Here is a 13,675-nt window from a genome sequence, read left to right as displayed (position 1 = left end):
GACTGATCAAGCCCATATATATTGGGCCAGGGTCGATTTTGGGCTCAAGTCTTGGCTGCTGCCCAACTTAACATATATATGGAAACATATAAGGTCTCATTGGGTTCGCAGGAATAGGGGTCTGGAATTGGAATCAGAATGGGTCATTCCCTTTTCTGTGGAATGGCATTCTTCCACTTGAGAGAATGGGCATTCTCTCCCCCTCCTTTGGGAATGAAATTCCATTCCAGTCGATTCTAATTTTCATTACAATTCCTGTCTGAACCAAACAGACTATGGTAATAGACCATTTGGATTCCGATTCCAACTACAACACATCCAAACACTTGTTTTTCTCTGTTTTATATATAATGATACTACTATATAGACAAGATTACAATCCCAAAAGCAAGTCTCTAGGCTACGGACAATAATATATATCAAACTAATGGTCCGTTTGCTTTGGCAGGAATTGGGATCTAAATTTCTTGGAATTGAAATGGGACCAAAGTCTGGTTCAAACAGGACTTGAAATCAGAATTAAAATAAGTTGGAATGGGATTTCATTCCCAAGAAAGGGGAGGAAATGGTCGTTCCAAATCCACCAACCAAACAGTTGGAATTGAAATTATCCATTCCAATTTCGATAAGGTTTAATTTGTATATACAGATGCAAGTGGGTCGCTTTTTCTACATCCCAATGGTAGGAATATAGCCTATTAACTCATAACATTTGTAGTTGGTATGGCTTTGTAGTGTTCACATCGTATCTTCAAGCTCAGCATTTCCTCATATGGACATGTGTTTCTTTTAATTTAAACGATTAAAGCAGAGGGTCTATTGAGACTTGGTAAATGATCTATTTATACCGATCGATAATACTTGATCTCACGTTGTTGAAGATATCAGTGAGTTGAGGCCCATGAGAAATTGTTGGAGCTTTTCTCTTTCTTATTTGGCCAAGATAATAAGTCTTTAGGCACCACCAGCAGGACTGTGCACGCTCAATTTTTTTTTTTTTGTAAAGATTAGCAAAAAGAGTACATTAAAATAGAATAAAACACAGAGTACAAAAAAGTAATAACAGTTAAGGTTTAATTAAGTCTTGGTTGGTCAATTCTTGGATCCACCCAGGATCTTGGACAAACAACCCAGACTCTTTTAGACCTCTCTTGACTAGCATATGAGCAACAACATTACAAGATCTATTTACATGATTAAAAGAAATTGCCAGATCTTCGGTTAGTAACTTAATGTCCATGCATAGAAAATTTGCATATGAGACCAAGTCCAAGTTTCCTGTATCTAAAGCCTGCACCAGAAGTTGATAGTCTGATTCTAGTTCTATATCTTCCTCCTTGTACATACTCAAAACCTCAAGACTGTTGAGGATCGCCATCGCTTCAGCTTGAATGGGAGACGAAACTATTGATTTGCTAAAAACTACAGCTATAAGTGATCCGACATCATTTCTTAGAACTGCACCAAAACCTGAACTACCAGGACACAAAAAGCTCCCATCAACATTCATCTTGAGCTTCCCTGCTTTTGGAGCTTCCGAAAAAGAAGATTTTCTCTCACTCAGGCTTGGATGTTGTGGAAAAGAATATCACAATCCTACTTGGGAAGTCATCACTCTCTCCCTCCACATCCTGTACAAAATTGCAAGTGTAACTTTGGGAATCGGGTCAACATTCTCAAAAATTTTACCATTCCTAACTTTCCAGATATTCCATAATAACAGAAATGAGAAAGCAGGCAATTCATCTTTTCTATCTCTGTCTGTTAAGCACAAATCCACCCAAGTTGAAAACCAAAGGTTGAAGGACATAATCGATCCACCTCTTATACCCATATAATTCAAGTGAGAACCAAACTAGGTAGCTTTTGCATGTTCACATTCAAAGAGACAGTGTATAATGGTTTCTGTTTGTTGGATAGATGCTATCATTCGAGAGTTTTCTTTTATAGAGGTTTTCTCTCACTGCTAGGGCATTTTGAGAACATTTCCAAATAAAGTTTTTTATTTTTGGGTCAATTTTTACTTTCCAGATTTCAGCCCACTACTTTTTCCCCATATTTATTGCATTGAGAGGGTCCGAGGTCCCAATGGCTGGCTTACTATTTTGAGATGTTAAGGCATACCCAGTTTTTATTGTGTAAAACCCTTTTGGATGAATGGTCCATTTTAGTTTATCCTCCCAATCTCCCCTATCTAAATTTATGCTCAAAATGTTTTTAGCAATTTCCTCCCCGAAATTATCCTCAACCAATCTTGTATTCCATTTTCTACCATCTTCCACCATGAGATCCTTTGCCCAAGTCAACTCTGGGTTATTTGTCCTAGGCCCTATAATTTTAAATGACTCAACCTTTTTTGACCAAGGGTCATCCCATATTCTAACTTTTGTACCAGAATTAACAGCCCAACAAGCCCCTTTCTGAAGGACCTCTCTAGCTTCTACCAACTTTGCCATCCCCATGAACCCCTAGTAGGCAAATTATCAGTCAGGAAATTTCTCCCCTTGATATATTTGGTTTTGATGATCTTTACCCAAAGATTAGTTTCTTCATTACATTGTCTCTAGGCTTGCTTTGCTAGCAAAGCCAAGTTAAAACTATAAGGATCCCTAAACCCTAACCCTCTAGTACATTTATTTTTGCTGAGAACCTCCTAACTGATCTAGTGTCTTTTCCTCTAATCCTTTGTTCCCCCACCAAAATCTAGTTTGGATTTTCTTAAATTCGTTACACACTTCTTTTGGAAGAAGAAAACAAGACATTGTGTAGTTAGGGATTGCACTGGCTACTGATTTTATCAGGACTTCTTTCCCAACTTGAGATAGGAAAGATTCATGCCATTTTTATAGCAATTTCTCCACTCTTTTAATTAAGAAATCGAAAAGGGTTTTCTTTATTTTATCAATCTTTGTGAGAAGTCCTAAATATATGGAAGGAGATTCTACACTTTTCATTCTTAGAAAATTAGCCAAAAGCATTTGCAGTCTATGATACAGATTCTTACTAAAAAAACCCTCTAATTTGGAAAAATTTACTTGTTGCCCTGAGACCTCTTCATAAGATTTGAGAGCATCCAGAATACTTTTCCCTTCCCCCATCTTTGCTTTAGAAAATATGTAACTGTCATCTGCAAAAAAAAAATGAGAGACAGTTGGACAGTTCCTGGAAATTGAAATGCCATTTATTTTCTTTTGAGAAGCAAGCTCTGTGAGCTTGCAGATAGAGTTTCAGAGGAAAGTAAAAATAAGTATGGTGACAGAGGGTCTCCCTGCCTTAACCCCCTTTTTGGACAAACTTTTGACCAGGGTTTCCATTGACTAAGATCCTATAAGTTACAGTAGACATACATTCCATGACCCAATTAACCCACTTTGCTCCAAATCCCATCTTTATCATGGTTCTCCAAGAAATTCCACTCCACCCAATCATAGGCTTTGCTCATATCAAGTTTCAATGTCATCCAATGAGTCCTCCCTCTGGCATTTTACATAAAATGTATAATTTCATGAGTTATGAGGATGTTGTCCTATATGTATTTGCCTGGAGTAAAAGCACTTTGATTTACATTGATTAAATCTCCTAAAAGAAGCTTGATCCTATTAGCTAGGACCTTAGCTATGATTTTATAGATGGAGTTGCAATGGCTGATAAGTCTAAAATGAGCAGCTTCCTCTGAGTTTTTGATTTTTGGGACCAGGACTATAAATGTCTCATTAAATTCCCTAAGTAAAGATCCTGACTCAAAAAAGCTTTAGTAGCCTTAATCACATCAGCTCCAACAATTCCCCAAAACTTCTAAAAAAAGAAATTAGGGAAACCATTAGGCCCTGGAGCTTTCCTGGGAGCCATCTAAAATATTGCTTCCTTTATTTCCTCATTTATGACTTTTCTTTCTAACAGATCTCTCTCCTGCTCACTCAACCTGGTTGTAACACAACTTAGAAAATCTTCTGAAAATGTACTTAAAATGGTTTTCCAACTCTTTAGATATTTCCTCTTCAAATAATAGCCACTCCCCATTTGCACCTTTAAGAGTAAGTTTTTCAGAAAAGTATGGACAAGCCTAATGCAGATTTCTGAATTCTACTACAAATCTATAAACACCCAAAATGTCAAAAACCCACACTCTATGCACTCATACCTGCTCGTGAATTGGTATCAATTTCGAGCTGGCACCTACCCCAAATGTACTTTGAACCTACAAATTCTGACCCTGGGCTGAATCGTCATTCTCCCTAAGTTTTTTGCATTTCTCTTAAATCTATTATGACTTTTCAAAATCTCTAGAAAGCCCCCATCCATGATTTATCGTTAAAAAATAAATGGTTTTATCAAATTTACCATACTATCCCTATAAATATCCTATGTTAGAGTTAGAGCTCAAGATTATGGGAAAAGTATAATTAGCCTTCTTCCTCCTAATAATTGAACTAGAGGCAACGTCGTTTGAACTTTGAACTACCTTCCACCAATGCTCCAGTTTCCCTAGCAAATATGCAACCCCAGACCCTAGTCATCTCTCCACAAAAACATCCAAAATATGGACCCAAATACACATTTCAAAGGATATATAATACTAACCTCATTGTTTTAATAAAAATGTAGGAACTTTTTGATGGCCCGCGATATGTAGGACCAAGCTTAAGCCTTCTCCTTGAAATGAACCACAACAAATCATCATCAAGAATAACCCTTGTCCCTTTTGGTCAAGATAGTCATTAATATTTGGATGAACAACTGAACTCCAAAATAGAGAACTTGCTGGTGATGTTTTAATTTCTATTAAGGAGTTCAGTTTAGGAAATGGATAATGAATCACAAATATCAAGTTGCACTAAAAGGAAATGGTTAGCATATTCATTCTTCCCCATTTCAAAGAACCTTAATACCTTTGTGTAAACTTACCAACCTATTTGGGTGATGCCCTAGCTGACCGAAACTACCATGTGGGTGCCTTTGTGGCCTATGCCTTCGGACCATGTCAGTGTGCTGCTCACCAACAAATGTGGATAACTAAGTCATTGAAGACCTCATAGAGAAGCAGAGTTGAGCATGGACAAGGATAAGAATCACCTCCCTAAGGATAAGCACCTTCGTCAGGGAAGGCGGAGCCTCCTGGAAACCTGACAAGTGGCTTATTCTCGTTAATCCTGCATTTGAGATTACAACACAGACACTCACCTATTTAAAGGCATATGCCCTTATGGTATACGATCTTCAACTCTCTAGACTCTCTAGCCCTCTTACTCTCTTATTGTTCTCCTTGGATCAGACAACATCAGATTGGCGTTGTCTATGGAAACCGACACAAAAAGCTTTCAGTTTCCTATTTTCTCACTCCTCATGCACTAAACGCAATCATGTATCCCAAAAACACCTTCGACCACTCTAGCACTCAATCCCTATCTCAAGGATCTCATTCTCGATGCATCTTTCCCCCTTGTGAGGCTCGACCGCAGAACCAAGTGAACCTTGGAGAGTTCAACACCTTACAAAAGAAGGCCGACCACCTCATCGTAATGATGAAAGCGTTGGGGCAGAAAGGGTGCACCAAAACAGTAGTACAGCCAGCCCCACAAGTGCCTACTATGGCCAATCTTCATATAGAGGACCCCAAAATGCACCCAACGGATCCTTTGAAGATTAAAGCCGAGTGAGCGACCTTAGTCATCTTAGAAATCCAACTCCTAAGCTCAGATCCAAGCCTATGATGCTCACTCTTGGTCCTCGATTCTAGTTCCCGTGCCCCCATCAAAGAACACTTTGACCCATAAGTACAACACCAACAACCATAACTTTTCCATGCCGAGTCCAGCTCTGTCAAAGACCGACGTTTACCACTAAAGATGACCAAACATGTGGACCTTGGCACTGAGATCAGGGATATGAAAGAATGACTAAACGAGTTGGAGTGAAGCCATATTGACTAAAGTGCACCCACCATGGGAGCTCATCACTCTTGGTCCCCCATTCTAGTTCCCGTGCCCCCATCAAAGAACACTTTGACCCATAAGTACAACACCAACAGCCATAAATTTTCCATGCCGAGTCCAACTCTATCAAAGACCGACGTGCACCACTAAAGATGACCAAACATGCGGACCTTGGCACTGACATCAGGGATATGAAAGAACGACTAAACGAGTTGGAGTGAAGCCATATTGACTGAAGTGCACCCACCATGGGAGCTCATCACTCTTGGTCCCCCATTCTAGTTCCCTTGCCCCCATCAAAGAACACTTTGACCCATAAGTACAACACCAACAACCATAACTTTCCCATGTCGAGTCCAACTCTATCAAAGACCGACGTGCACCACTAAAGATGACCACACATGCGGACCTTGGCACTGACATCAGGGATATGAAAGAATGACTAAACGAGTTGGAGTGAAGCCATATTGATTGAAGTGCACCCACCAGGGGAGCTCGTCATTCAAAAGAACAACGTCCTTCGAACGAGTTGGTCTATACATGAGAAATCATGGACAAACTGCCCCTATAGCATGGCAGCCCCCTCAGTTCAAAAAGTATGATAGAACATTACACCCCGCCAATCACCTGAAGGGTTCAAGCCATCATGCTCCTCCATTGCACTTTTGACGCCTTGATGTGCAAGGCTTTCACCTTTCACATCCACTCTCTAGGGTGTGACTCAGAAATGGTACACCGCACTCCGGCCACGGTCAATACCCACTTGGGACCAATTCGAGGAGAAATTTCTAGCATAGTTCACAAGCAGTCGTCGGCACTAGAAGACCTCAGCCAACCTCCTGCAGATTTAACAAATGGAAGATGAGTTCTTATGGAAATACTTGGCAAGATTCAACATTGAGTCCATCCAAGTTCAAAATTTGAACTAGGTCATGGTCGTGGCTACCCTAATGAATGGGTTGTGGACATCCAAGTTCAACTTTTTGCTATAGAAGAAGCCCCCTCCAGACTGATCGAAAACATGAGAACAAAAATGATGGCAGGGCCGACCACAACCAAAAGAGATTGGACCACTGCATAGACCGTAGGCTGAGGACTCCACACCCAACCTTTAGGAATTTCACACCCCTCAACACGACGCGGACCGAATTGCTTATGCAAATTCATGACCATCAGTTCGTATGATGGTTGGATAAGTTGAAGTATCAAGGGAATAGGAGGACCAGGGACAAGTACTACGAGTTTCATTGATACCATGGTCATGACAGCAAAGGCTACTGGGACCTTCACAACCACATAATAGGACCTCATTCGAAGGGGGTACCTCGGGAGCTTCATGGATGACCATCGAGCTCCCAATAGAGACAACTCAAGCTGCACTGACGCACCTGATGATTGGGGCATGCCTTCAGTCAGAGTCATCGTTGCCATCTCGAGTAGAGCAACTACCGCCAAAACCAGTTGAACTCCTTATAACTGATATTCAAGCAATAAAAGTTACCCTTGATGATATGTGTCTACCATACTAAAATGTGTTCATCATACTACAAAAACCAAGCACCCTCCACGGTGACCTGACCAAACCCTATCAGCCGAGCACAAACAATTAGGGTTCTTAGCTCAGACTAGACGAAGCGGGAATGGCATCTCTACCACTCATGGCCTGAGGATGAGTAGAAAAAATAGCTCCATGGCGTCATAATGGCCTTAAGGAGACAAGGACCCATGGATAGTCCCTTGGCCTAGTTGCATTGAAGAAAGAGTTAGCCGAACACCACAACTAGCCCATTAAGGAGCTGACTAGCTTCAAGATGACCATGCACCACTGAGCTCCCTAAGCAACCTGAGAGCTTAGAAGTGCCTCGGCTAGCTAGGCTCTGGGGTTGCTTGAGCCACCAAGTCCTAGACCTCGGCCACCTAGCCATCAAGTCCAAGTCCTTAGCTAGTAGAATGCTGAGACCACTTTGCCAATCCAAGCAAATCAAAGCCGACCAATGACCGAAGCTGGTTCCCAATTAGTTGAGAGGTACTCAAGTCCAAAGCTTTGGCCACCTAAAGACCATAGTTGGTTCCTAATCAACCAAGCATAAGTTAAGTCCTAGACCTCAACCCGTTAGGTCTTCAACTTCTTCCCCTTGTCCCTAGCCTCCTTTACATCATGCAAGTAGCTCTTCAACTTCTTCAATCCATCATTCTTATCCATTGTAGCCTTCTTCACCTTGGCAAGCTCAGCCTTCAACTGTGTTTTCTCTATCTCCCTTGCCTCGGCCATCTTGCCTAGGTTATGCATGCAGTCGACCTAGGTCATGACATCGCAGATAGCTTGCATGACAAGGAAGAAGTCACCAAAAATAAAAGAAAAGAAAAGCCTTACTACCACAATCTCTCGGAAAGCCAAGCTCTCTAGAACATCACTTGTGTAACTAAAAGCCTCCCTTTAGATCTCTAGTAGCAAAATACCTCGAGTCAGCTACTCATCCACACCCTCTATCTCCAAAGTGTCCTCGGGGCAGACGTTCCAATTTAGTCGATAGACCATGGCCTCTTCTCCCACCTTGACAACTAGAACTAGCCCTTGAGACTCCTCCAAGGAATCAACTACAAGAGACTGTGTTGTGAAGGTGCCTCCTTTGAGTCAATCTCCACTACCTCACCCTCTGAGGACCTTGACCTCTTCAACAGTCAAGGAGTAGTCTTTGCAAAGCGTCACTATAGGGGGGCATGCCAGAGGACTGAGTCACACCCTTCTCTACAAACGCCTCATCCTCTCTGCCTCAGCACCAACCATCTCTATATTTGCACAAGCATATGAAGAAATCAATAGCCAAAAGCTTAAGAAAAAAATGATGCTTACACTAAGTCAAAGCAGACCAGTTAGGGGTTGCATCAACCCAGCTTGGATCAACATCCCGGGCGAGGTGCACTACTGGATGTCCACCCTTACAACCTGCCTCAAGGCTTTCACCTCTTCTTTGGACAACTTGGCCTCAGTTGGGGCCTTTTCCTTAGTCTTTAGGACAAACCACTCAGAAGGGAACGACCAATGGCCCCAGAGAAGCCATCCTTCCAATGCTTAAACAAAGATGGGGCTACGAAAAGCACCTTGGCATTCAGCCAAGCTGAGAAGTAGTAATAGCCCTAGTGGTGCTTCTTCAAGTAGAGAATATGCTAAACATGGGAATGGTGATGTCTATGCCATGAATATCGCAGTAGCAAAGGAGCCCAACTAGGAACAAAAAGGAGTTTGGCATCGGCTGGACAAGCTGGACATAGTGCTACCTTAGCATGGTTACAATACCTCAATCTAATGAGAACCTCAAACCAGCAATAAGGCTATGCTTGTAGACGTAGAGCTTACCAGGCTGAAGAGGTCATCCTCTCGCTGATCTTGGGACACCTCAGCTCAAAATTCTCGAGGGATGCCATATGCTTCCTTGATCCGCGACATATCCCCAATTGTCAATTTACATTGAGCAGTGGTGAAGCAGTCCCCCCAAACCTCAAAGGAGCATTCAACACCTCCTCGGACATGATTTCTACCTCTGTCTCGTATCCCTAACTTTGGCCACCTTGGGGACCTTGGTCTCTCCTCCACCTTCGGACTCCTCAACCTTGGCCACATTGGCATCGGTCTCCAGGACAACGAGCTCAGAAACCTCTAGCTGAGACCTCAGCTTGGACTCACTACTCTTAGTGGAACTAATAGAATGGGAAAAAAAGGAAGATGAGGACGAGGAGGAAGATGCCTTATTGAAACAAAGAGCATGGAACACTTGAAGCACCAGGCCTAGGTCAAAGACTATTGAGCATTTTGTTGGTCATGTGAAAATTTAAATATTTGTGTTTATTAATGTTTGTGATGAACATGGATAGGTTGAGCACAAATAGAAACAGGACTTAAGGAGAAAAAATTGGGAACAAAAGATGATCTTAATGAAACAAAGGTATCTTTCGGACTGTGACTCAAGTAGATCAGATTTGTTAATTTTTTGTGCAAGTTGGGTTGGGACCATGCTATTTAAGTGTTAATGTTTGTAGAGTCAGCATAACAAAATCGAGTTTGTTACCTAATCCATCTGTCCTTGGACTTCATGTTTTCTATATAGTTTGAATTCCAAGTGCAGTAGATTTTCTCTCTTCTGGCCTCGTTCACTTAACATTATGACACTTCTGTTGTGTTTAAACAGGTTATGGTTGTTGCACTGGGGCATGATGAATTACAGAAGGAGAAGGCTGAATATAATCCACCACCTCAATGGGCGGTAGGATGGATATCTTTTTCAAATCCACCATTGAAAGCAGATTTAATCATTTTTAGAAATGGGCTTGGTTGTGTTTATAAATTCAATTGTGGAGAGAGAGAGAGTAGGAGAAATTCCAGCAGTGTAGAAATTCCAGCAAGCTGCAATGACATTATTATTTTTGAGTATTATGAGAGAAATTATGTTCATTGTCTTCTCTTTGCATTTAATATTTTATTTGCATCCTTTATATGGCTTTTGTGATTAGTTCTCGATTGGCTATGCTCATTTAGAAGCATTTGGTTACCCATTTTAAACATTTTCTGTTTTAAGCTGGGCGTATTACCGAACCCTTTTGAATGAGGGTAGAAAACTAGTTTCAAATTGTATATTCAAAGCTTTTGGTTAATTTACATAGTTGGTTCTAGGGATCCTAAATTTGGCGCTATATTTTAGGTTATTTGGAACAGGTGAAAAAAATTATAGGATTTAGCTGCAGCAATTAAAAAATTTTCATGGCTGCCGCTATACTCTACCGAATTAGAGAGAATTAGATAAAAAAAGGGGCATTGAACCTCTAGCGGCAGTCAGTTAGTCGCCAAAACTGCCTCTAGAAATTTGACAGTCTGTAAAACTCTTAGTGGCGGTTTTGGTTGCCACAAAAAGTCAATTTTCCTGTAGTTTGTTAGGTGGAGACTTAAGTGGCAGTTAATCTAAATCATCTATCTAAGACTTTCTTTTTGCTATTTAGGCTGTGTTTGGAAACTGATATAGGCTCATTCGGCTGGGCCAGTACGGGGCTGACATGTGTCCATCCAATAAGCACCATCAGAGACGCATTGTGGAGCGTACGGGGCTGCACTATGCAGACCACGCACGCCCAATCGCAGAACGCCGCGTGGCCTCGCCAGATGATCGTGCCCTTCCCTCATACAACTAGCATTTGGGCCATCCGAGCCCAACTACCTCCAAGCGACTCCAAGTATAAATACAAGAAACCTCACACAAGGTAAAGGATCTGGAACTTAAGAGACTCTTGGTATTTTGATTACCGAGGACTTAGTGCTTACAAGTGACCTCGTTCGGGCGCTCCTGCACTGGACCATCTACTTGCCTTGTGCGAATACTAACTTGACAATCGGAGTCCCCGCCTCGGGTCTTCACCCGAGGCCTCTGACACCTTCTTCCTTACAGAGCAACCTCTTAGGTCTCCCTTGAATCCCTCATACGCATGGACAAGCAACTTAACTTCGACACCAACCCTTCCGAGATCATTCACCTCCGCCACTAGTCCTCGGCCTCTTCAGTCTTCAAGGAGGTAGTCTGCCTTGGCCTCCAATCCTAGGCCTCGGCACACCCCTTCAAGCCTCAACCAACCCTCGGCTTTGACACCCTCTCGAAGTCCTCGGAGCCCTGAAGCCCTCGGTTCTGTCTCGGATTTCAAGAGCAGATTGACTGTATTGCCCTCGGCCAATCCGAGCGACAACAATTGGCGTCGTCTGTGAGAAATGTCGCTATGACACTCCCCTATTCACTTCAATTCCAAGATAATCCTCCTGAGCTTTGGACAACATGGTACGAAGGACCAGGAACGTCTAGAACCTGGTCAACAACAAACAGTTCCAGGTGGCCCACGACCGTCTGGACTACCTCACCCAACGCATTGAGTGAGTTTGCCCCCAGGCAGGAGGTCACCCTCGAGGTGACTGCCCTACCGGGGTGTCAGGACTTCAGAGCCAGCACGAGTCCGCAAAACCACAAGCCCTCAGCCCTACTGACCCTCAATGAGCCAAGCCCTCAGAATCTGGAAGTAGTTGCCTCGCCATCCCACCTTGGAGGAGTGTGAGGCCTTCCAGTCGAAGGGAGGAAGAGCCAGCACGGTCCAATGACAGTCACCATCCCTCTGAGCAGCACCATCACCGTTGAAGGGAAAACCCCTGGGACGAAGGTGGACGCCAAAGCACCCACTCAAGAGCAGAGGGCCGGCGCCGTTTCTCTCCCTCGCAGGTCTCGGACCTCCGCGACATCCTGAATGATCGTCGCGCCATATGGGAAGGGTGTGGCTCCGCGTCCGAGTACTCTAGAATTTGCGTTGATCCTCATTGAGCCTATGAAGACAAGGACAGGGCACGAGCTCCACTAGACCCTCAGATTGCAGAGCTACAAGTTGAGATCGGGGCCGTCAAGGATAAGCTCCACCAAGTCAGAGAGAGCCAAGCCAACGCCTTGGCCAACCAAAGCAATCTGACAGGAAGGATGGACGCCTTCACCTCGGACATCATCTCTGACCTGCTTCCCCAACACTTCAAAGCTCCCGCACTGGAGATGTATGATGGGAACTCGAACCCTGATGACCACCTAGAGAGCTTCGGGGCTCTCATGATTCTGTATGGGTATTCCGACATGCTGACACGCCGGACCTTCCAATCCACCTTCAAGGGGGCTACTTGTCGGTGGTTCTCTAGCCTCCCGCCTCAGTCGATTAGCTCATGGGAGCAGTTTGCCAATTTATTCCTTGTCTGATTCATCAGTAGCAGACGATGCCAGAAGAGTGTGGTCACACTAATGCCCATCAAGCAGAAGTGAGGTGAGAGTCTGTGGTCCTATATTGACTACAAAAAAGAAGAGTTCGAGGTCAGAGACCTCCACCCCATGGTCTCCATGCACGCCGCCATTAGCGGACTCCTCCCCGGCTTGACTCTTAAGTGTTTAGTGGCCAAGACCCCGCCGAAGTAAAAAATGGAGTTCCTCAAGAAGGCCTAGAAGTACATGATGGCCGAGGAGGCTTCAGCCGAGGACAACCAAGAGAGGGAATCTGAGTGCCACAACGAAGTCCCGGAGAAGAAGAGGAAGAGCGGAGACCATCGCAACAACAACAACAAGGACAACAAGAAGCCACCGACCTCGACCCTGGCTTATAGTCAATACACGCCACTCAACTCCACCCGAACTCAAATACTGATGCAGGTCGGCGAGGAGAAATACATGAAGTGGCCAGAGAAGATGAAGAGGAACCCCAAGAGGGGAAATCCGAAAAATACTACAAGTACCACTGTGGCACCGACCACGATACTGAGGACTGCTACGAGTTAAAGAACAAGATAGAGTCCCTCATCCAACGAGGACACCTTAAACATTTCATCAAAGGCAAGCCCGGTGCCTCGTCCTCCCAGTAGCAACAGCAACAACACTAGCAAGTAGTCGGCGTCATCGACATCATCGCTGAGGGCATGGCCTCGGATGGGGCCTCGGCTCACAAGACCTATGCCATGCAGTTGAACATCCAGGGGCCTGCCCCCGAGAAGCCGAAGTCTCTGGAGGCTCCCAAAAAGCTGAAGTATCTGGAGGCCCTCTCACCTTCACAGACGAGGACCTGAAGGGGGTCATAGTCCCCCACAATGACACCCTCGTAGTCTCAGCCATCATCGCCAACTTTGTAGTAAAGGGGATCCTCGTCGATAGTGGCTCCTTGGCTGACATCCTCTTCTACGAAGCGTTCGA

General features: G+C 43.8%; 1 protein-coding gene across 1 annotated transcript; it reads right to left on the bottom strand.

Moving 5' to 3' along the window:
- Positions 1–1,066: 1,066 nt before the first annotated feature.
- LOC104602081 (uncharacterized) lies at positions 1,067–1,510 on the bottom strand. The gene has a single exon (XM_010265651.1). The coding sequence runs from the start codon at positions 1,508–1,510 to the stop codon at positions 1,067–1,069; it is 444 nt and encodes a 147-aa protein (XP_010263953.1).
- Positions 1,511–13,675: the final 12,165 nt, after the last annotated feature.

The sequence above is a fragment of the Nelumbo nucifera genome, chromosome 6 (genome assembly GCF_055504915.1).
Source record: "Nelumbo nucifera cultivar China Antique chromosome 6, China Antique-T2T, whole genome shotgun sequence".
NCBI classification, from domain to species: Eukaryota; Viridiplantae; Streptophyta; class Magnoliopsida; order Proteales; family Nelumbonaceae; genus Nelumbo; species Nelumbo nucifera.
The sequence above is the reverse complement of the archived record's forward strand: the minus strand, read 5'-3'. Positions and strand labels throughout refer to the sequence as shown.